General features: G+C 42.9%; 2 protein-coding genes across 8 annotated transcripts in view; one reads left to right on the top strand and one right to left on the bottom strand.

The window, feature by feature from the left end:
• MYO15B (myosin XVB) overlaps nt 1-15,139 on the top strand; it is a 78,930-nt gene extending 63,791 nt beyond the window's left edge. For all 5 annotated transcript variants that reach the window (XM_083598030.1, XM_083598032.1, XM_083598029.1 and 2 more), the window contains 7 exons: nt 7,825-7,926; nt 8,687-8,830; nt 9,882-10,003; nt 11,419-11,552; nt 12,498-12,631; nt 13,686-13,826; nt 14,668-15,139. In XM_083598030.1, the coding sequence (XP_083454156.1) occupies nt 7,825-7,926; nt 8,687-8,830; nt 9,882-10,003; nt 11,419-11,552; nt 12,498-12,631; nt 13,686-13,826; nt 14,668-14,727 (837 nt within the window). In that variant the 3' untranslated portion in view covers nt 14,728-15,139. The remainder of the gene's footprint in view (nt 1-7,824; nt 7,927-8,686; nt 8,831-9,881; nt 10,004-11,418; nt 11,553-12,497; nt 12,632-13,685; nt 13,827-14,667) is intronic.
• Nucleotides 15,140-15,471: 332 nt separating this feature from the next.
• Nucleotides 15,472-24,707, bottom strand: part of RECQL5 (RecQ like helicase 5) — a 52,477-nt gene continuing 43,241 nt past the window's right edge. The window contains exons 13-19 of one of the 3 annotated variants that reach the window (XM_083598107.1): nt 23,381-23,474; nt 21,671-21,805; nt 20,679-21,319; nt 19,919-19,994; nt 18,890-19,141; nt 17,979-18,051; nt 15,472-17,424 (exon numbers count right to left, since the gene is read on the bottom strand). In XM_083598107.1, the coding sequence (XP_083454233.1) occupies nt 17,324-17,424; nt 17,979-18,051; nt 18,890-19,141; nt 19,919-19,994; nt 20,679-21,319; nt 21,671-21,805; nt 23,381-23,474 (1,372 nt within the window). In that variant the 3' untranslated portion in view covers nt 15,472-17,323. The remainder of the gene's footprint in view (nt 17,425-17,978; nt 18,052-18,889; nt 19,142-19,918; nt 19,995-20,678; nt 21,320-21,670; nt 21,806-23,380; nt 23,475-24,707) is intronic. The other 2 variants (XM_083598108.1, XR_014544334.1) reach the window with 2 other exon arrangements.

Raw genomic sequence — 24,707 nt, 5'->3', positions numbered from 1 at the left:
AGAAACAATTTTTGATTTTTTTAACAAAAAAGAAAACCATTGGACTTCCCCACACCTTCCAGATCTGCGTTCTTTGTAGTAGCAATATCAGCAATTTGTTACCTTATTTCAAACCTTGTTGGAACTTTCCATTATTATGTACCCATATTCAGTATATTGTATCTTAACTTTGTTACCTTTTAAAATAAACATAAAATGTTTGATTCACATTGACTTCTTTTCTCATTTGTCATTAATTTTACCATTTGCTTAATCATATTTGCTAAAGCGTAACCTTTCCAAAAACATGCACTGTCTTAAAGTTCATACAGCTTATAGTATTTTTGCAAATAGTCTTTAAATTTTTTCCAATCCGCCTCGACTGATTCTTCATCCAAATCTCGGATTCTGCCGGTCATTTCAGCTAGTTCCATATAGTCCATCAACTGCGTCTGCCATTCCTCCAACGTGGGTAAATCTTGTGTCTTCCAATTCTTTGCGATGAGTATTCTTGCTGCTGTGGTAGCATACATAAACAAAGTTCTATCTTTCTTTGACACTTTCTGGTCTACCATGCCCAGCAAGAAGGCCTCTGGTTTCTTGGGAAAGGTATACTTAAATACCTTTTTCAGTTCATTGTAAATCATTTCCCAGAAGGCCTTCACTTTTGGGCAGGTCCACCAGAGATGAAAAAATGTCCCTTCTGCCTCCTTACATTTCCAACATTTGTTATCAGACAGGTGATATATCTTAGCTAGCTTGACTGGGGTCATGTACCACCGGTATAACATTTTCATAATATTTTCTTTCAGGGCACTACATGCCGTGAATTTTATCCCGTTGTTCCATAACCTTTCCCAGTCTTCAAACATAATGTTATGTCCGACATCCTGTGCCCATTTTATCATGGCAGATTTAACTGTCTCATCCTGTGTATTCCACTTAAGCAGCAAGTTGTACATTCTCGATAGTACCTTAGTTTTTGGTTCTAACAATTCTGTCTCCAATTTCGATTTTTCCACTTGGAAACCAGCTTTTTTATCCAATTTAAAAACCTCTTGAATTTGAGCATAGTGTAACCAATCTCGCACCTTATTTTTTAGTTTATCCTTACTCTGCAGTTTCCAGTTGTCTCCAATTTTTTCGATTATTTCCCAATATTTCGGCCAATAGGCCTCCATATTGGGTCTTTTTCGAGCCTTGGCCTCCACTGGTGATAGCCACCTCGGGGTTTTACTCTCTAATAAGTCCTTATATTTCATCCAGACTGCAAAAATTGATTTTCTGACAATATGATTTTTGAACAGTTTATGAACCTTAACCTTGTCGTACCATAGATATGCATGCCAACCAAAAGCATTATCAAACCCTTCCAGATCCAGGACATCAGTGTTTTCTAACAAAAACCAATCTTTCAACCAGCAGAAGGCTGCAGATTCATAATATAACCTCAAGTCCGGCAGGGCAAACCCTCCTCTTTCTTTCGAGTCAGTTAGTATTTTAAACTTTATTCGAGGCTTTTTGCCCTGCCAGACAAACCCAGATATATCCTTCTGCCATTTTCCAAAACATTCCACTCTGTCCACGATCTGTAGGGTCTGAAACAAAAATAACATTTTCGGCAATACATTCATCTTTATAGCTGCTATTCGACCCAACAAGGAAAGTTTCAATCTTGACCAAATTTCTAAGTCCTTCTTAATTTCCGACCAACATTTTTCATAATTGTCTTTAAATAAGTTCAAATTTTTGGAAGACAAATAGATCCCTAGGTATTTCACCTTTTTAACCACATTTAATTCTGTTTCTCTCTGAAACCCCTCTGTTTCTGTAGATGTCAAGTTTTTGGCCAAAACCTTAGTCTTTTGTTTGTTCAACTTAAATCCTGCAACCCGACCAAACTCATGAATAAGTTCTAAAACTCTTTTTGTACTGGGTTCTGGCTCCTGTAATGTCAAAACTAAGTCATCTGCAAAAGCTTTCAGTTTATATTGTTTCACTCCGACCTCTATCCCTTGTACCAACCGGTCCTCCCTAATCATGTTCAATAGCACCTCCAGGACTGAAATGAATAAAAGAGGGGATAGAGGGCACCCTTGTCGTGTCCCTTTTTCAATTTTAAATTCCTCCGTCACCACATTGTTCACTATTAATTTAGCTTTCTGTTCTGAATAGATTGCTTCTATTCCATTTTCAAACCCCCGTCCCACTCCCATCCCTTCCAAATTTTTCTTCATAAACTTCCAAGATATATTATCAAATGCTTTCTCCGCATCAATGAAGATTAAAACCGCCCTTGTGTTCCTATTGGTTTGCAATAGTTCCAAAATGTCAATGATGTTTCTGGTATTTCCATATAAATGTCTACCAGGAAGAAAGCCAGCTTGGTCCTTGTGAATTACTTCATTTAAGACCTTTTTAAGTCTGCTTGCTAAAATGTCTGCAAATATTTTGTAATCCACATTCAGGAGTGAGATGGGACGGTAGTTCTTAAGCTGGGTCTTTTCAGATTCTAGCTTGGGTATCAATGTGATGAATGCTTCTTTCCACGTTTCCGGTGCCCTCTTCCCCTCCATGATCTGGTTGCATACCTCCATCAAAGGCTGTGTCAAGTAGTCCTTCAAAGTCTTGTAGTATTTGGAGGTAAGCCCATCCGGGCCTGGAGATTTGCCAAGTTGCATATTCTGAATGGCACCTTCAATTTCCTGTTGAGTTATTTTACAATTCAAGATTGATCTTTTATCTTGGGTTATTTTTGGTAGTCCATTTATCCTTAAAAATTGATCTATCTCCAACTCTTTCTGAGGCCCTTGTGCATAAAGTTCTTTGAAGTATCTGTGGAAGCACTTCCTGATTTCTTCTGGTTTCTGAACCATTCTTCCTTCAATCTCTAGATTTGTCACTGTATTTAACTTTTGTCTTTTTTTCAGCTGCCAAGCTAGCAGCTTTCCACATTTGTTTGCTGATTCAAACGATCTTTGCTTCATCTGTTTGATTTTCCATTCGATCTCTTGATTTATCAGTTTAGAGTATTGTGCTTGATGGAATTTGATTTCTCTCAGCACTTCCTTTGACTTGGGATTGGTTCTCAGTTTCTTCTCATCTTGATATATTTTCTCCAATATTTTATCCTTCTTTCCATTCCAGAGCTTTTTCTTGATTGTATTTTGTTGTATCAGAAACCCTCTCATAACGGCTTTACTTGCGTCCCAGATCATTCTTTTTTCAACTGTAGTGTTCAGGTTGATTTCAAAATAGTCCTTTAACGTTTTTTGGGCCTTTTTCACAATCTCTTGATCTCTTAATAAGGTGTCATTCATTCTCCATCTGAAGGAACCGGTTTGGGTAAGTCTAAGTTCTAGTTTCAAAGCATTGTGGTCGGAGCATGTTTTTGGGCAGATTTCCACCTTTCTAGTCTTGGGTGCCAGCCCTCTAGATGTCCAGATTTGGTCGATCCTTGTCCATGACAGGTGGGCCTCAGAGAAGAAAGTTCCTTCTTTACCTAGGGGGTCTTTTGTCCTCCATATATCAATCAGATCCAAATTGTCAATCAGTTCAAAGAAAGTTTTAGGCAGTCTGCCATCTGATGTTAAGTTTTGATTTTGAGACTTATCCATATGTGTAGATACCACTCCATTCATGTCTCCCATCATTATGATGTTGTTGTAGTCCATATAGTCCAGCATGGTCTCATGCAGCTTCTTAAAAAATTCTGATTTCCCGTCATTTGGCGCATATATTCCTAATATCAAAATTTTTTCTCCTTGTGTCTGGATTTCAATCGCCAAGATTCTTCCTTGCTCATCTTTAAATACAAATTTTGGTGCCAGGCTCTCCTTGGCATATATCACCACGCCTCTTTTCTTAACCTTGTCTGATGAAATAAATTCTTGGCCTAGTCTTTTGTTAACTAAGACTTTTCTGTGAAGCCTGGTCACATGGGTTTCTTGTAAACAAATAATGTCCAATTGTTCTTTCTTCAATATGTGAAATATTTTCCTTCTTTTTTCCGGAGAATTTCCGCCATTTATATTCCAACTAAGTAGCTGCAGAGACATCCTGTACTGTTTTGTTACACCTAGAGTGGTGTATCTTCTGGTCCCGAGGGTGTAGGGCCTGCTCCGCCTCCAGGCGGAATCCCAACTTGTGATAGAGGACAAAGTGCTGCTGCTTCTTTTTGGAGATCTTCACCGTGATCGTGCAGGAACTTTTGTAAATCCTCTGGTGTTTTTATCTTTACCTTCTTCTGCTTGTAAGTAAATGATAACCCTTGTGGAAACTCCCACCTATAACGAATTGTGTTGATTCTCAGCAGTCTTGCCAGTTCTGAATAAGTGGTTCTCAAGTCCAATAACTGTTTTGGGATGTCTCGGTAAATTTCCACCCTTTTATCTTGTATCACCAATGTATTTGCGAAATGTAGGCCTAATATTTTGTCTCTCTCTTCCCTTGATCTCAAAATTATCAAACAATCTCTGGGTCTGTCCTTCCTTACCAATCTTCCCAGCCGAAAAGCTGACACTATTTTAAAGTCAGTTTCTTCCTTAATGCCCCAGAATTTTGAAAATTCTGTTGTCAAAAATCCAATTAAATCTTCTTGTTCAATTTCTGGGATTGCTCTTAATCTGAGGTTATTCTCACGATTTTTCAATTCCACCATCGAGAGGTAGGCTTGTTGTTCACCAATTTGTTTATGCAAAGGTTTAACTTCACCTCTAACTTCCTCGACCTCTTTTCTAGCTGCCGTTGCAATTTGAACAGCTTCCCCAGCCAAATTACGGTTTTCTTGTGTAGCTCCTTGCAATTTTTCAATTGCTTGTGTATGCTGGGAAACCTGATCTGTCAATTTCTGGATCGAAGATGTAGCTTGGTCAATTTTTGATGATTGGTTGTCAACCTTTTGATTTAAAGCTGCCAACTGCTCCAAGATTTGTTTCAGAACTCCCTCAGATGCTCCTGCTGCCATATCTTCCTCTGCTGGAATTTTAGACTTTTCGGCTTCTGCCTTTTGTACGCCCAGCACAGCTGGAACTGATGATCTGCGTCCCTGAGTCAAAGTTGTTTGTACAAGCTGTGCCTGCTTTTTTTCCTTTTCCTTCTCCTTAGCTTCCTTGGCTTTGGCTGCTCTTGTCTTTCCTGTACCACTCATCAGTCAATGTTCAAGGTCAAATTGTTATTGTCCCATGGGAAAGACAGATCCAATTTAAAAACAATCCAGTGAGAGAGAGTAAACATAAAAAGCTGTTCCCAGGCCTTATATTCCCAAAATCCTCTAGGGGGAGTACCACCAAAGTTTCAAAAAGAAGAAGGCAACTTTTCCGCCATTAAAGTCCCCTGTATGTTAAAAAACAGAAATGCAATAGTCCCAAATGGTAATAAACAAGTCCTGCAGAGTACTTTAAACTTTTAACAAAGTTTCAAAAAGGTGCCTACAATTTGTATCCAGTCCAGCTTGTTAAAGCTCAAAAGCTCAAGGGTATCCATACGTCTGTAAAAGTTTGTAACAATTTGTAACAGTTCCGCAGTTAAACAGTTTCCCCTCCAGCAGCCCGACGATTTGGAATTTAGCTTTGAATGATCTTACTGGGGAGGATCGCTCCAATTTTCCTTTTAAAAAATTGCTCACAAATAAGTCTATCTTTTCTCGTTAACAGTCACTTCTGAAAGTGCATGAAAGTCCCTCTTTAAAACATCCCTTTTCAGCCGCTTTTCGCTTCTCTGATCCCTTGCTTTGATCTTGTAAGCAGCTCCGGGAGGCGGACTTCCTTTTTAACGTCTCCCGGTTACAGCCAAAATTTTTTTTCAAGAATTTACTGCCGAATTTAACGTCCTTACTCACGGGTTTGTTGTTTCAGTCGAATCTTTAAAGGAAGAAAGGTCGGCGCTCATCTGCAACAGCTGCGCGGCTTCACTCCCGCAGAAAGAGCGATGAACTCACAGCACCGCTACCCCTCTTTCACTCCGGAGCCCCTTACGGGGTTCCTTTCGCGATTTCGGGGTCGCTCCAGGTGCCCGCCGAGTCCCACGGCCACGAGCTCACTCTGCTCGTGGTTTTTCTTGATGGGTCGTCGCTGTGCCGCAGCGAAACGACCCTTTCCTGCGGAGCCCCTCTTCAGACTAGAAGAGGACCGCCATTACAGTTTCGCGCCGCCTCCGGAAGTCCCACTTTGACATGCTTTTGAACTGCTAGGTTGGCAGGAGCTTGGACCGAGCAACGGGAGCTCACCCTGTCACGGGGATTCGAACCGCTGACCTAGGCTGTGCTTTAACTCACAGCACCACCCGCGTCCCTTTAAAAAAGATTAGGTAGCTGGAAATGTGGATGACCTCTGCCTGGAGAGCCACTGCCAGTTATGGAAGATACGTCCTGGGCTAGTTGGAGAAGTAGTCTGTCTTGGTCAAAGGCAGCTTCCTGTATTCTTCGTCTCATGAACTCAGTGACTTCCAAGGGAATCATAAGGGCTTGCGTCTGTACACTGTAATTTAGCCATTTCCCTTCCCAGGGAAATGGAGTTGTGGGCTGGACACGAGCCCGCTCCGTGCGCAGGGGTGTGGCTAGCCCCTCATAGGGAGTCCCCTCTGTGTCACGCCCCCAGGCCAACCAATCCGGGCAGCCGGGGGGGGGTATGGCGTGCTTTAGGAGTTGGTTGCAGGTGTGAGGGTATTGGCAGTGAGCCGTTTGGCTCGGGTGGCGGTTAGGCATTGGTGTATTAGATTGGAGGGGAGGGAAGGTAGAGGCCATCACCTACGCCTCCTATTTCAAGGGTATTCCATTAAAGGAATTGGGGGGGGCATGATCCTGTCCGAAGCCCAGGTGGAGGCTATGGCTATGGCACGACCTGTATCGGTAACCCCGGGGGAGCTTGAGTTGGTTTGCATCAGCAGGGCTCTCCTTACCGGTGGTTAACCCTTCTGAGACTTCCTTCAGGTGGTTAGGAGTCAGGTATAGTCGGTTCGGTGCCAATGCCTAAGCCAAAACCACTCACATTCTGTAACCAATAAAGTTGTGGCCTTTTTAAGCCCATTAACCTAAAATACTGGTGTCAAATGTCTTTATTCCGGCAAAGGGGAGGGTTTGGGGCCTTGCCACACAACCCCCATTCTTTCCAGCAGTTCCCCATGTCCTCCCAGAGGATGCTTGCAAAGTATCTCTGAATTTGGAAGGAGGGTGCTGCCAGAGGTGAGAGAGTGTATATCGTATGCATAGAGCTCACCATGCATCAGTTTGCCACTGGGGCCTGTGATGAGCAGGCTGAGCATCTCCCTCTTTTCTCCCTTCTTTCCCACTGATGTGAATCCAAGAGGAGCCATATCTTTCAGAAGCTGGCCTGATTTGCAGCTCACCTGTCCCTTCCCAAACTTACTGTTTTCTGATTGTGGCTGAACGCATCACAATGGAATTAAAACTACAGTGGTACCTCGGGTTACATATGCTTCAGGTTACAGACTCTTCAGGTTACAGACTCTGCTAACCCAGAAATAGTACCTCAGGTTAAGAACTTTGCTTCAGGATGAGAACAGAAATCGTGCTCCGGTGGCGCTGCAGCAGCAGGAGGCCCCATTAGCTAAAGTGGTGCTTCAGGTTAAGAACAGTTTCAGGTTGAGAACAGACCTCCGGAACAAATTAAGTACTTAACCCAAGGTACCACTGTACTGTACTATAAAATCTCACTAGCCCCCCTCCCTCCCACCACTAAATGAGAGGGGCTGGAACTTATGCCAGTTCATGTCTTTCGCTTGTGTTTGGAAGCCCTTCCTGGTGCTTCCAAATGGCTAGGATGCTACTTTTAGACTGCCAGTAGCAGGGTAAGGGCTAAAAGTATTCCTTTCCCTTTTTGGTTGTAGGTTGCTGCAGATGTCATGAAAGAAATCACTGAGCAGATGGGGGTCACTGAGCCAGAAGAGATTCAGGAATTTGCCATCCTGGCCAACAAAGATAATGGTAAGGTGCCCCCATAGCAGTGGCGAATGGTCAGCTGCAGGATACTTTCTTATATGATGAAATGTGCTAAAGATGACTGCCCAACAGCAGGAGCAGGGTAGATGAGTAAATGGCAACCGAATCAAGACAAGATGGGAATATTTCCGTGGGTACCCTTCATTTTTGGAGGGGAAAAAGTGCGTCCTATTGGGCGAAAAATATGGTAGTTTGTTGACTAGCATGATCTGGGTGGACTCGCATCCCTGCTAAGACCAGCAAGTGCCCACCAGCCCAGGAATGCCAGTATGCAAAGAGGCAGTGTGAATCACTTCTCAGACTGCATACCTGGCCCAAGGTAAGGGGTGGCCAGCTGAGGCTGTATTGATGGAGGGCTTCCAAAATCCTTCATATCATCATATGAAGGATTTTGGAAGCCCTCCATCAATACACTAAATGAGTGTGAATTTAGATCTTTTATTTTCATCTTAAAAACAACAACACCAAAACCTTCAAGGTTCTAATGGAGACAGATGGAGACATAGGTGCAGATTGTGTGAATGAGATGTAGTAGCCATTGTTGACCAGTCTGTTTCACATGAAATCGCCTTGTGCAGAAATGTGCAACATGGTACTGTTAGGGCTAAATCCTGGGGAATAAGGTGCCTTTGATTTGATGGGGGAGAGGATGACTTGAAGCGCCACATCCTGCTCTCTTTGCTTTACTTCGAAGTGGGGGTGATGTTCAGGTGAGCAGGGTTGTGTCTCTTGTTTTGCCATGCAGGAAAGTTTGTACGTCCCTTGCGCCAGACTGAGTACATCCATGATTATTTGCTTGAGGGAAGTTCGGTAGAGCTGGAGTTCTGCAGGATCACCTGGAGGACACCCTTGCACTTTGAGAATGACATGTATATTAACCTTCACTTCAACCAGGTAAGCTTAAGGAGAGGCTCCTTTCTTCCTTCTGTGCGTTATAAATTACAGTTGTAAATCTTTTAGTGGTAACGTTATCTTTTTTTTGTAAACCGCTTTGAGTTTTTTCTGCAATCTGTAAAATTTATGTAAAATTCTGTAAATTTTATAAATAAAAACATAGTTACAGGATTTCAATGGCAAACAAAGCCGCATGTCTGCCCAAAATTTTTTGAGGGCACAAGCACTGCTGAAATCAGAACTGCAGATGACCGTTCCAATGCCATTATGAGCAGAAATCACAATGAATGCACAATAAAAATGATGTCTGAAGGAACCCTTTGCAAAAGGCTGGGGATTCTGCTGAAGATGCCACACACATTGCCTGTGAGCGTATGGTGACATCTTGTTCCCATTAGGCTAAATTTGCTGTGACCTACCTTGATGTTTGGGACACTTTCAGGGCATCAGCTGCCAGAATTTGCTGAATATCTAGAGATATGTAGCCATTAATAGGACTGTGTTGTTCAACCAGCAAAATGCTTCCCTGCTGGTTCCTGCTCAAGGGATTGTAGGCAAAGAGTGAAGTACAATGCAATGCTCTCCTTGTTAGGAGCATCTTACTCTCGTGTAGGAACCTGGTAGAGACACTTGCCCGACTGGCATGTTCTCTCCCTCCTGGTTGGTCGTTCGGGAGCTTCAAAAGCTTTCTTCTGCCTGAACATCACAGTGACTGATACCAAAAGGCATTAGCACGCTTAGGGATCCGCAGAGTATTCGCAGTTTGCGTAACAGACCTCAGTAGCACAGCATTTTGGCTAATCTAAGTTTATTTACATATAATACACTCAGAGCATTCTGACTTGGCTCCATCCTCTTTCTCATCAGACAGCAGAGAGAGAGAAAACAAAGGACAATAGTCCCACTTTACAGAACACAGTAACACAAACATCCTGTCTCCATCACTTCCCACACTGTGGACTGAAAACATACACCGTCATGTGATAGACAACAATCCCGTGACTGCAGACACGGGGAATGAATCTCCAACACTCTTGTGGGTTGTTCCTAGGTGCTGCAGAATTATATGAAAGGGAAGCTGCTGCTGCCACACACCAGGGAGCTAGAGAAGCTGGTGTGTGCCTTGTCTCTGCTCCAGCACTGGGCCAAGGGAGCTGGATCAGTCCCTTCCATGTAAGTCTCCTGTTCGTAGCCTTGGGTGGTTTGTGTAGGCCAGAACCTGATGCTTGGCAGAGACATTTCCCTACGTGTGTCAAGAAGACTCAGGGAGGGTGAAGATGTATTCACAAAGTCCAACCATCCTTGATATAGGCAAGACGAGGGCCCTGGCCTGATCCTCATTATTCACTTCCCCCTCCCCCCAGCAGTTCTTCTTGTCTTCCTCAGAGCATGTGCATACTATCACGCTCCTAGTCCACACGCTCAGAAGAGCTACCTGACTCCTCGCTGCCATTTGGGGGGTTTAGCCAATTTTGTTTAGAGACAGAGCAGGTAAAATGTCTCTCATACTTGTTTGCTAATGGTAACTGTTCCAAGAAAGTGGTAACAGGGCCAGTCTGCCCATTAGCCTCAGGCGGCTGGCTGGGGACAGCTAGAACCCAGATGCCTGAGGAATGTGCTGTTTGCCACCTCCTGTGCTTGTAGCTTGTGGCCATTGCCTGGGAAGAGTGGATCCACTATTGCCGCCTGATCCTCTCTAGCCTCCTTTGCCCCCACCCTTCCAGTTGCCTCAGGCGGCGGAGGCAGGAAGGACAGTGGTGGCAGAGGGACACCATTCTCCGTTTTGCCATAAGTGGCGAAATATCTTGGGCCGGCCCTGGTGATAAGGGGACAAGGTTCTGTCACTCACTATAGGTTGTGGATGATTCTGTACTCTTACCCACTTTTGCATGCTAAATTTCAGCCCCATTATGGTTTACTTCAGGGTTGGTGAACAAGTGGCCTTCCAGATATTAAAGCACCAGATCCCATCGGTCCCAGTCAGTATGGCCAGAGCTGAGGGGTGATAGGAATTTTAGACTAGCAATATCTGGATGGCTGCAGGTTCACCATTCTTGATTTACATGGTCCATATACCTTGGGGGTGAGAGAAATGATGCAAGAGGTCCCGCTTACTAGTTTATTTCCTCTCACATCCTCTAATTAATCTACTGAACGTTAAATGAAGGCACCATTCATACAATCTGAGTACAGAGGTACATTGGTTCTCGAACATAATCCGTTCCAGAAGTCAGTTCGACTCCCGAAACAGTTTAAAAACCAAGGCGCAGCTTCCAATTGGCTGCAGGAACTTCCTGCACTCAAGCAGAAGCCGCATTGGATGTTCAGCTTCCAGAAAACGTTTGAAAACTGGAACACTTCCGGGTTTTCGCTGTTCGGGAGCTGATTTCTTCAACAACTAAGCTGTTCGAGAACCAAGGTAAGCATATTTCTTACTTGGGCCCTGTGGCAGCAGAGTTCTTTCTACTAAACCCAGCCTGAGGGGAGGAGGAAGTAGTAGTATTCTTGAATTGTTGTTCAAATATTTCTTTCCATGGAGCACAGCTATGCGTCCTAACCATACCTTTATTTTCTGATCACCTAAATAGAGAGGAACTAGTAAGTTACATCCCTGATGATGTTGCACGCCTCATCAACCCAGTGATTGTTCAAAATTCTGTCACCTATCAGCTGAAAACCACGAACCAACTTGAGCGACAGGAGGCAAAAATCAGTTTCATTGGTAAGTTCAAGTGGGCAATACGGTTGGAGCTGGTATGATCTTATTCTGTAATCCCAAACTTTCTGCCAGTTTCCTGTTGCCACATGGTATTCCCCCCAAATATCATGGCATGGAATCCAGGAGCATACTGACATGTTTATTTTGCATTCTCCAAAGAACTCAAGGCAATTTACATGGGGTTATCTTATAATAATAATAATAATTTATTATTTATACCCTGCCCATCTGGCTGGGCCTCCCCAGCCACTCTGGGCGGCTTCCATAGAAACCAAAAATACAGTAAAATATCACACGTTAAAAACTTCCCTGAACAGGGCTGCCTTAAGATGTCTTCTGAATGGCAGGTAGTTGTTTATCGCTTTGACTCTGTCCCCCGACCTTGTGGGGCTGGCGCTGGGGCTCTCCTGAAGCCTGGAGAGCGAGAGGGGTCGGTGGGCACCGACCCCTCTCGCTCTCCAGGCTTCAGTGAAAGCCTGCATTCGCCCCATAGGACGCACACACATTTCCCCTTCATTTTTGGAGGGGAAAAAGTGTGTCCTATAGGGCGAAAAATACGGTACCCTTGTGCAATGGTATTTTCGTCCTGTACCCTCCCCCGAAGAGATGGGGTGGGGTGGGAGCTAAATCCTATGCTAACAGAACAAGGGACTTGTGTTCTATATTGGATATAAGCCACTGTGTGTGACTGTAGAACTGTACTGCATTATCAATAATGTGACAAATCACTGCTTCTGTAGTTTTTGGATATGCCAGGGTAGTTGTGCCCTCTGGCTGTGGCAGCCTTGGGAATACCAGGCACGGCACAATAGTCTTGCCTTTTAGCCATATTCTTTTCAGGAGATGGGGCAACCCCACTGCTACTAGAAATAGTCGGCAGCAGCAACACAGTGGTTTGGCTTGGCCTGTGGGGTTTGACATCATGACCGCTTCCTTCTCTTGTCCCAGAGCACGTGATCCAGCTGCCGCTTTTTGGCTACAACGTTTACACTGTGGAGAAGATCAGTACACTTGGGATCCCCACGCCTTGCTTTGTAGGAGTGAATGAGGAACAGATCGTTGTAGTGAATGGGAAGACCCAGGTATGGCTTTAGTAGAAATCCCTGGAGTATTAGCAGCTTATTTTAGAGTAAGTAGCAAGTGCAGGGTGCCTAATCCAGATCAGGACCATGCTGGGGGCTTTAATCCTCACCCCCCCCGCCCCCATCTGCTATCCTTACCTAGTTCAGGGAGGCATTAATGCATTAAGAGGAAAACTCACATTGGTTTCAACTATAAATCACAAGTGTGGTGGACCAACATGGGTTGGGGCCTCAAAATAAGGGAGCATAGCCCTTTGCTTCCTGGGTCTGCACACAAAAAAAGAAAATTCATACAGTTGTATCTAGTTTAACTTTTCTGAAATGTTCATCTGTTTCATAAACTTAACAGTAAGAACCCTTTATGTATCTCATAACGTGGGCTCTGGTCCATGAAAGCTTCTTTAACTGCTTCAGCTTTCAAGATGTCACAATAATCCTTGTTTTTAAACAAATCAGTGAGTTTCCATGTGATTGGGCTGAATATAGTAATCAGCATGTAAATGTCATAGCTACCCACAGTGAGCGTTACCCAAGTGTGCTTTGGCAGGCTTCGTACAGAATCTGAATTAACCTTATTATTTTAATAGTACTTACAATAATTTCAATAAAGAATAATTGTGGAGAATGATGGAACAGAGTAATTTCCACAAAATTTTCAAGTTGTTCTTTTTTTTTACTATTCCTGCAGCTGCATTATGGAATATCATGAAATGGGTGTATAGAGTGATTTACATTTTGAGAAAACAATGTCCCTGAAAAGGCAGTTTCAGGGGGAGGGAGACTCTGCTATGAATATTTGCTCAGTTCAGAGGACTGCTGTTGAATTAGGACTCCTAAAAGGCAATTTGAAACATGCATTAAATTCTGCAAAAGCTCGTGTGGACAAAATAACAGTAATTAACTTCTCATATGATTGGCTACTTATGAGAACAGGACGCTGCCATGAGATGAGTCACTGACCTGATCCAGAAGGTGTTCTTAATAGTCATGCGGTGCTTTTGATCCTCCACTGCAATATACCTGTCCTAACGGCAGTTTCCCTCCCTTCACCCAGAACCTTCACAGCCTCATTCCACTGGCGACGATACAGAGGATGCGGACTTTGCGCCCCATGAATGAATCTGGGCTTCCTGGCCTGGAAATTAACTACGGCTCAGCAGCAGATCCCAAAACGATTTGGTTTGAATTGAAGCAGGTAATATCCCTGGTCGTCGCCTCTTAAGTTAAAAGATCCAGATGTAATTTTTAGCTTTGCACATTTTGGGCCGTAACCAAATTTACAAAAACAGACACAGCACAGTTGGGAAATCCGAATCTTACTAGGGTTTAGCAGTATTCTACGGCCTTAAATTAGTCTTATTTCTGGTTTGTGGCATTCCCCTAGTGCAATACACCATAATAGAAGCCTGCTCTTTCTACAACCAGTCATTCAGGGCTCTTGGCAGAACTTATTTCTAGAGGTTAAAATCAAGTGAATTTCTAGCTACCCCAAGGCACTGACTGGTATGCTACAAAGAGGTATGTTCTGCTGCTAGAAGGCAGCAACTCATGGGATTAAAGGCAGGAAGCCTGTTCTGCAGCATCCCCTTTCATGCTGTATGCTTGGGGATAGGGTACATCTCTGGCCTGCAGGAAAAGAGCATAGTGAGGAGTCCTTTATCTGGAACTAAACCCACTGTTCCTGCATGTGGTTCCCTGGAGGTGCTACTGCCAACCTGTGTAGCTGAACCACAGGACAGCGTTGCTTTTGAAGCAGGAGAAAGACCGCCATATGGGAAAACAAGTTAACTACAAGGCTTTTGACTACTGGAATTTTTTTTTGTTTTTTTAAAAAATACTGGCACAAGGAACCCCAAGCTCTAGTAAACGAAGGCTCCATCTGGGTCTCATTTAAATTATTTTTTTAGTTGGTGTGGGCTTCCTTTTGGAAAGTAGAGGTGCAAGCACAAAATGAAACGATTTCTCAAAATGAGGGGCAAGGAAGTAGAGATGGCAGATGAGGGACTTTTGTTTCATTGAAGTTTCTATCTTGACAGGCTAAAGCATTGTACCACACGACTGCCATCATCCTAGAAGAAACCGAATCTGAGGCTTAGTGAGTGGCAGAAATGTCTTTTTTTTGAACTCTGAAATCATAAAGCTTCATGCAAATTCTGTTCATCGCAAGCATTTGAAGTAAGCACTGTTAACTTGGTTCTTGCTCTGCCTCCTAAGCCCAACCTCACTGCAGATTTTCCTTCTTTATTCAGATGCGTGTTTTTTTAAAAAAAACACACGTTTAGGCTTTCAGTTACTAGAGAGCAAAACTGGCTTAACAGTTCTAGACATGCTTCTTATTACATGTAATGAAGTTCAAGGAAGGACATGGGTATTCACAGTTTGTTTTGCTCAAAGCAGATCCAGGTTTACCCAAAGCATTGCTGACTTTCACCGTTACTGGCGCTGACAAATTTACACTACCTAGATGTTCAGGTATTATTAAAGCACTGGCATTCTACCTTTACTGTCCTCAATGGCTGTCATGACTCTCCTTGATGCTTGTTTAATTGTGGTTCATATATGTGCTCTGAGCAGCATCAGTACAAATATTCCTTATGCAAACTGGAGGGGGAGGGGCTTGATCAGCTGTGGGAGGGGGCCAGGAAGCTCGCCTCTCAGCTGATCAACCCCCCCTACCACTCTTTCTTACGAGAGCCAGAGCAGTATGGGGCTGGGTGATGTTATCTCGGCTGCTTCTTCCTCTCCCAAGGTGGGCAGGAAGATCCTTCCTTTGTATATGAGCTACTGCCCTGGCCCCTGTGTGTGATTTCCAGTGGTAAAAATAATGAGATTAAGCAGTGTAAGCTCTTTAACATTCATTTTATTAGCAGCTCACTATGAACCTTTTAAAGTAACAAACCCCTAGCTCCCAAGTGCAAGCTATTAAGAAGGGGGTCCCTCTGCCAGGCCCACCTTTGTCTAGGGAGTTTCCACTAAAGGAAAAGGTTAATGCTTCTCTAAGGCACAGAAGAAGAAAATACAATTGTAAAAAACCATAATCCCAGCAGGGAATCTACAGTCTATGCCGAACTTGAACTATACATAAATAAAGCAGCATCTTCCTGCTAAACCCCTGGGCAATTTTGTCACAGTAGTCTGATAAGATGACAGGAGAGGCACAATGCAGCAATATGGCTTTAAGTGAATACTTGCACAGCCCTCATACCAAAGACTCTGCTGTGCAGACTCACCTCTGCCCAGTCAACTGTGATATTTGGAAGGCTGGTTCTTTTAACATCCTGATGGACAATACAAAGTGGCTAATACAAATGGCTACATCTCATATAATAACCTGTAAAGTATTTTGCATATACACCTGAAAAACATAGTTCTGCACATGCAACAGTCATGTTTTCTGCAGGTGCAAATGTCCAGGACTCCTTACCGTGCATCAAACACACCTGTCATCACAGAGCTTGTGAAGCAGCCCTAATGTGAACCTACCTGGAATCACATGTCAGTAATAAGCTATTTGCAAAGGTCTCTGCTTTCTTTAGACTTATTCCATATGCACAAAGAAAAATGCAATTATACATTGCAACGGCAACAACTTTCCTGAAATACGTATTAGGCCTTTTCATCAGAAGGAGGTGCTCCTGGATACAACTGTCTACTGCAAACAAAAAACAGAATATAAACACTAGTAACCACCAAATAGAATTTGGCGGGGAGGGAAGGGTTGCCCCATGGCCTCTATTTATTCCTGAGGTTTCACAAAATATAAAACTCTTCAACTTATGTAGGCAAGGACATGCCCTCAAGCCTTGAAGAAGACTGTTCTCTCCTGAAAAATAAAATTGTATTAGTGTCTGACTATATGTTACATGCATTTGTATGTAACACAACTCTGATGGCCATGGGGAGCATAGAAGTTGGCAAACATGTCTTTCACAATCTCATGTGAGAGTGGAGTCATTTGGGATAACAGAGCTGGCAGGAACTGGCACCAATAACATCCCCTGCCCTGCTGGTGTTACAAAATCACCAGCTTCCCATAGCAGCTTCTCTCTGTTTAAAGAGGTAGCTTTCTGGATTTTATTATACTGCAGATTGATTTCATGCAACCTTTAGTTAGGCCCTAAATTTACTTTCTGACAGAGAGAATTGTCCCTGGCAGCACTTCTCATTCTTATTGCAATATGCACAATTTAAAAAATAATAATTCTAGTGCAAGGAGACACTTTTCAGCACAAACAACACAAATCAAAAGGGACCTGGGCAAAGCAGCTCTGCCAGACTCCCTTCCACTGTATCAAAACAAGAAAGCCTTCTTCAAAGCAAATGTATTCCATGACAACTCTGAGTGATGTTGCTGCTGTTAATTAAAAAAACATAGTAACGGACTGGGGGTTGAGGCGGGAAATCTTGGGTAGCAGCAAGATTCCTAGTCAGAGAAAGAATCAATTACAGTCTCGTGGTATGTCTAAAACAAGCAAAGTTGACTGTATCACAGGGCAGCCTTGTAACTTAAAATTGGTGACTTCATCTGCACAACAGACTTTACCTAGCTAGGATAACATCTCAGAGGCCTTTCCCCCAGGCCAGTGCTTAACTGGGTCCACCACCACCCCACTCCCATAGCTACGATGATTCCTTTAAGTGCTTGGGGTCCAGCAGCCACAGGAAGCAGACAAAACCAGTGCCTTTCAGGTGTCATGTTTCCAAGCTGGTTAGCTCCTGCCAGTCTGTCTCATTTTCACACTTGTCACGGGTTTTGAAAAATTCCTTGATCAGTCTCTGTGCTTCTTCTTTTACTACAAACAGAAAGTAACACACAATACACTGATGCCCAACCTCGTTCACCACTGTTAACTACAGTATAATTTAACTTGGTCTCCAAGCCATCTATGAAGCAAAGAATCTGCATGAACCTCCCTTCCCAATACACACAAGCAAAATTAGGTTAGTTTGATACTACATCTCTCTCATGCACATTTGCACAAATGCTCTGAACCATGAAAATATCCCAGTGGCAAATGCTGTTTAAAGAATAGGGGACTCGGGGAGAATGAAATGCCAGCAGTACGGATCTACCACCGAAACACCCAGGAGATGCTAAGGAATGAAAACTACGTGCTGACAACACCAGTCTCATAACATTCCGCATACACCTTCCAATTCCTATACCTTAGATACACCACTTGCATATTTCAAATATTTTCTTTCATTACACATATTATATTATTTACCCTACCCCCAACCCACCATACACAGCTGGCTGCCTGATTATTTTGTACTGGTGTTAGATCCAGGATCTACTGGTACAAGGCACTAGACATTCCTCCCCAGCCATCACCTGATAACTCACCTGTCTTACGGAGAGGACTCTTGTCTGCAGCCAGTAAGTGAGAGAGGTGCCGGGCAAACCCTTTAAACAAATCCTGCCAATTAGGGATGAAGAAACAGAATGAGCATAACAGGGTTCTCACCCTCACTGACATATGATTGCTTTTGTGTACTCTCTGGGACGTCTTGGTACTCCTATAACGTTTCCCATATTATAACGACTAGGTGCCGAGACCAACATGGTAGCACCTAGCATCTTCCAGTTGTGCAGCACCCAGGACATGTATCTGACCTAATGAACTAATCACTTAGAAATTAAAAAAAACCCAATGCCTTGTATAAGTTAAACTTGTTGATCTGCAAGAAGTTCCTAAGGAACAAAGTCACAATGTAAGTATTTAAGCTCTCATTACCACCACACACGATTTAAAAACAAACACAGAATAAGAGTACAGTGGTACCTCAGGTTAAGTACTTAATTCGTTCCAGAGGTCTGTTCTTAACCTGAAACTGTTCTTAACCTGAAGCACCACTTTAGCTAATGGGGTCTGCCCCTTCGCCGCCGGAGCACGATTTCTGTTCTCATCCTGAAGCAAAGTTCTCAACCCAAGGTACTATTTCTGGATTAGTGGAGTCTGTAACCTGAAGTGTATGTAACCTGAAGCGTATGTAACCCGAGGTACCATTGTACTGTTGTCCCACCAGTATTTTTTTCTGATATTGTCCATCTAGCTCACTGAACATTGGGCTATGGGAAAGGGTAATATACCCTGCTCTTTCCAGACATGGTTTACCCTCACCCTACAAGGGACCCAAGACACTGGCCAATACAGTGAAAATGGTCTCTCCATGCTGCCAGTTAGATAGGACAGAAAACACTACTTCTAGGCACCCCTTCAAGAGTAGGAAAAAGCAACATGGCTCATAACCAACCTTGGAAGCAAATTTGCCACCTTTGTAGAAAGGGGTCAAGTATTTTACAACAATGTCTGCCGTTTCCTTAAGTGACAATGCCTTTGTAGTTGGCTGGATAATTCTGGTTGTTCCTTCTTTATCAACCTGTGACAAATTGGGATCAAACGTGACTTTCTTTTTCATCAGCCCATCAGCTTTCCCCTCTGATTGCAATGTGATGGAAGATTTGGTCATCATCCGTAGCCTCTTTCCAGAAGGGCTTCCCAGATCCTTGAGAGAGAGCAAGAGAGGAACAAATGCTCATGAAAGGAATGTTGTGAGAAACAGGGAACGCATAGCCTCTGCCAGCAATCTACCAGAGTTTCCTAATTTCTATTTCTTTGTGCCTTCCTAATGTCAAGGGACGGGGTAAAGATCCTTTCCAAACACTTTAAACCTTCAAGAAACAGAGTGTGGCTAGCTCACTTAAGAAAGTAAATGTCCCTCTTCAGGTATTTGTGTATAATTGATCTTGCTATGCCTATTCATTACCAGTGGCCCACATAGTTGTGGCCACACCCTTGCTGATTGAATCTTTTTTCCCCTTTGTGCTCTGTGTATAAATAGGCTTCTGCATAGTCTTTTGATCTCATTAAAAAAACAAAAAACCTTTCATCTCTTAATACTTGGAATGTAGGTGACCACTTCCTTCATCTAATGCCTCCAGCTCACAAAATCTGATGCCACAATATATTTGTTAGTCTTTAAGTTGACACAACATTCTTTACAACAAAGTAAATCAGTTTCTTTTACAACAAACAAACATGTCTGGCCTCCTGGAATTTGCCCCACACATGCCAAATGGGGACCACTCTTCCTGCTACCCCAGTAATATTAACCATGCATGCATATTCCAATGGCCACACCTTAGTCCCATCCTAAGGTCTGAGTGAGCTTTCCCACCATAAGTTCCTGCAAAGCATGCTTCGCCTGTATCTCAGGGATGCTTTTGTGTGTGCTCCTAAGCAAGAGAGAGAAGGGGATTTAATAATAGCAATGAAGTATCACCTCAGCTGACCCTGGTCTCTTTCCATTATGGTTTCGACAACTGTTTGTCATTTCATCTTCAATGAAAGGCTTAACTCTGTGGGGGGATAGGAACAATCAGATACTTTGTTCAAGGATGGTATATTTATGGTATTCAAAGGAAGCAGTAAAAACAACAGTCTTGACATGTGGTTTTAAACAGGTGAGCTACGGAAATAAAAAAATAGAGTTGGGGCCCTGATTTTTAAAACTGACAAATTCTATTAGCAGCTCCTGCAACAGACACAGATGCCATCCACAAAACATCTGTAACCACCTTAATTTTAAAAGCACAGCCTAATAAATATTTGAAAGATATTTTAAAGACTGATTCAGCTGAGAATCCTGTGAATTTAAGCAATCCAAGCATACTTATCATCCATTTGCTGATTAGAAAGATTTTACTCAAATAGCATTATTATTATTGTGCAAATTAGTTACAGATAGTTAACACCCATGGAATGCCCGACTCAGGCCTGCTTCTGCAACTCCAAACTCAGTTCTAATCATCCTCCTGATTTACAGCCCAGACACCTTTGCTTCTGTTCTAAAAGCCTTTGCCAACTGTCCAGATCTGAGGTATGTCAATTCAACGGCTGCCTTCAGCCTGAGTCTTAAATACAATTGTGAAGGAACAGCTTATGAATAATCACTTTTCTTCTAACCTTCTACCAATTGGGAATTGGGTGGGTATCAGTTGGGAGGCTGCGGAAGAGCAACAACAAGGAAATATACCCCTCACCTCGGTTTTCCAAAGGTTGATCCTGAACATGAGGATTCTGTTCCTGAGCTAGGAATTCTAACAGTCAGACTTTCTCCTGCTTTTTCTGATTCTTCCTCTTCTACATGGGGTGTGCTAGCTTGTTCTTCTTTGGAGACCATTGCAGTTTCCTGAGATTCTGCTTTCTCGTCACATGTTCTTTGGGAAGGAAACTGAGGTAGTTCATCATGGTAGCAGTTGTTCTCTTCTGCCAAATCAAGCTCTGATGCCAAGGACCCTGCTTTGGGGATGGAGAAGAATTTCGATATTTTCTGGGAGTCTTTCCTAGCTGCTTCTGCCAACAGCAGCTGTTTCTTACTGGGTTTGCCCTTCTTGGTGGGACTAACTCTCAAGCAGGCTATAGCATCAGAGGTGCTTTGCTGCCCCTTTTTCTCAGGAACCTCCTCGGCACTTTGGCAAACTTCTTCAGCCACTTTTGCCTGTCTCTCAAGTGTGCCATTAATGTCCATAGGCTCAGGGTCACAGTGGTGGCTTCCCTTCTGGTTAACGTCCTCCTTCAAAGGCTTAACTCCATCATCTCCCTTGGCAGCCAGAACTTCTGAAGCGGACTGGAATACATCAGATGACTTCCGAAATCCAATCCCCACCCTCTTGGGTTTGAACTACATTAGAAAGAAATGAGATGAGAGGTAGCTAGAGGGCTAGTTTTTGCCTATCTGCCTTCTGTCTTGGAAATCAAATCCTAGTCCAGGCAAACTGTAGATGTGCCTTAAGCTCAAAGACCACCTCACACCTTAATGTTTTCCATAGAGAAAAAATTAAAAGCAATGGGACAGGAAAAAGAAGACTGCTGGAAGCCCCCATAAAAAGAAATTATGAAAATGGAAACCTCATAGACACCAGGACACAGGTTGCTGCTGCAAAATCACTTTAATATATATATATATATATAGAGAGAGAGAGAGAGAGAGAAAATGCTATTTAAGGTTCTAATAGTGCCTATTTGCACTTACCGTATTCACCTTGGACGCGGGGATGAAGCCATCATCAGCTGTTGCCACTGGTTCAGTCTTCAACTTGGAACTGCCATTGACTCCAAGGGCGGAATACAGCTCCCCATCTTTGGAAGCTTTGTTAATTTCGGTTACCTTTATGGAACAAGAAAGGGGAAAGTTGTCTTGATAAGCTCTCTTACGCACAGCATTTTTTGCAACACAAAGCAAGCACAGGGTTCACAAATTCTGCTCTTCTTGTCCAAACTAATTAATGCGGAATTCACACCACTCTTAATTCTCTCAGTGACCAGTAATGCCTTAATACAGCATAGGGTCCATTCTTGTGACATTCAAGCTTGGATGAACTTCAATTATGGTTGCTATTGTTCATTTACTGGTACTTCAGCTACTTGGTCGAGCCAGGATTATAATATGTCAGAATTTTTAGGGTTCTACCCTTGTTTGAATTTTGGAAATTTAAAGTTTATGATTTTTCTATTTCCTTCTGAGGAATCTGAGTAGTTCAGTGAAACAAGGTTTGTAGCCGGCATACCGTTAAGGCTTTGTTCTATTTTAGGTTTTTCTAATTTTTTCCCTTAAGCTTTTTGATTTTTATTATTTAGTTGATTTCCACAAGATTTCTAGTTGATTACTTCTTGTTTCAGGGATTTTCACGGTATTTTATTTGTTTAGTGCAATTTCCCAGAGAGGAGCTGGCAGCCGCTTTGTTCCTTCCTGGTCCTTTTTGCTGCTGCACTAAGCTAAGCCGAAGTTTGAGTTAGCGTTTGACCCAAACTGGGGCTCTAGTTAAGCTCTCTCTGCACTAAGCATGAGCTGCAGCCAAAGTTTATTGACTCACAGGAGGTGGAGGGAATGGAAGAGCCAGGCTGCCAGAACCAGATCTTCACTCTGGTGCTAAGTTGACTGATTGTTTACCGTATTTTTCCATGTATAACATGCCTCCGTGTATAACACGCCCCCTATTTTGGGGGACTCAAAATTAAGAAAATGGGGGGAGATTGCCCCCATGTATAAGACTACCCCCCTTTTTAGCATTATTTTTTAGTAAAAACCCCCCTAGCCTTATACATGGAAAAGTATGGTGATTTCTATGCTGCTTAATTTATTTTTAAATATCTCTAAGCAGTGTACAAAAAAACTGCTCCAGATGTTAGCTGAGCACTGCCAAGACAAGACAGAAGTGATTGTATATTAGGCAGTTGGAGCAATGCACTTTTCTGTAATGCTTAAAGCCACTCAAAGTATGGATTTATACATCTGGAAGGTCAAGACAATAACTCAAGTGGTTTAGAATTACCACCTCAGTGACCATCAGTGGAAAGCAGGCCATGAATTAGAGCCCATTTGTATTTCTCGACAAGCAACACAGAATTACATGAAGCCTGCAGAACTGTATAGCTTCAAAACCCACTGCTCATTAGAAAAACAAACAAAATGCTTTCAGAATGATGTCAAAACTATTGGCATATTCTCCAAACTACGCATCTGAGCTTTGCTTGAGTTGAGTTCTAGCCTGCAGAAATTAAGGGTCTGCCCAAACACCCTCTTCTAAGACAGCAATGAGAAAAGATGGAGTAAGCAGTGTTTTCTCCATAGTACACACACAGAAAATACCTAGCCACTTTCTCTAGCAGAGTCGCATATTTGAGAAACCAACACATCAGGGAGATCAAATGAAGCCCCTTAAAACTACCAACTATTTCTTACCTTCTTTAAAACAGTCGCCTTGTACAGGTTTGCCATTTTACTGGCCTGGAAAGCTTCATACTCCATTTCCACAGCATGTACTAGAACATCTGAGCTGAAACACAAGACAGTTTGATCAATTGCAATGGGACATATTTCTCCAATAACAGAGGAAATTCTCCAACACCTGTCAGGTCCGTTACTATGGAAGAAAGGCTGGAACACTAACAATTAAAATCTCAGTGCAGAAATATTGGTAGAAACTTATGGTTAATGTGGTGTTTGTGTGTGCAGTTGGGAGGCAGGGCAAAAGACAGGTCTAAGAGCATATTTCCCCCCTCTGGATTATTTTTACTGTATTATGAAGGTATTTCTACAGTTATCAATGAAGTATCACAACCTCCTCTGTGGTTTCAAAATAATACGTATGTGCAGTATATTACTACCCTCTAGCGGGAACTAAAGAAAATTGCAAGCTTCATAGGAAAACAGCGTTGTAGCTGTTAAGATTCATTTTTGCACCACCTCAACCTATTCAGAAAATATTGCAAGAAATGATTTAAAAAATGTTATTTTGGCTTTAGCACACAATATTGCCTTCCTTAAAGGTGAAGGTAAAGGGAACCCTGACCATTAGGTCCAGTTGTGACCGACTCTGGGGTTGCGGCACTCATCTCGCTTTATTGGCCGAGGGAGCCAGCATACAGCTTCCAGGTCATGTGGCCAGCATGACTAAGCCACTTCTGACGAACACCATTTACCTTGCCGCCAGAGTGGTACCTATTTATCTCCTTGCACTTTGACGTGCTTTCGAACTGCTAGGTTGGCAAGAGCAGGGACCAAGCAACAGGAGCTCACCCTGTCACGGGGATTCGAACCGCAGACCTTCTGATCAGCAAGTCCTAGGCTCTGTGGTTTAACCCACAGCGCCACCCACATCCCTATTGTCTTCCTTAGGAGTATACAATTTTGGATTCTAATTAAAAGTATGACATTTAACTTGAAGTGCTCAACTTTCTTTAAGTTTTGATCTACAAGTTTCAAGCAGTTTCCCCACAAACCTGAAGTTATTTATAGCCCCCCTTCCAAAAACAAAAAAACCAAAACCTTTCGCAGTGCAACTTTGGAACATATACAGGGTGAGTCCTTTAAAAGAGGCCCCGTGGATACAGAGTACACATGTTCCACGGGGCCTCTTTTAAAAGACTCACCCTGTAGAAACACATTAATAGAACACAACTAATAAAATGATAGAAAATTGTTCTTTTAAAAACTACCTTAGAACAACAGACACCTGTTTCTCATGCTCCCAAAAGCAGTGAGAGGGAATGAGATGTTAAAACGTTGG

Source organism: Podarcis filfolensis (assembly GCF_964270895.1).
Source record: "Podarcis filfolensis genome assembly, chromosome: 2".
NCBI classification, from domain to species: domain Eukaryota; kingdom Metazoa; phylum Chordata; class Lepidosauria; order Squamata; family Lacertidae; genus Podarcis; species Podarcis filfolensis.
Note: the sequence above shows the minus strand (reverse complement) of the source record. Positions and strands in the feature narration are given on the sequence as shown.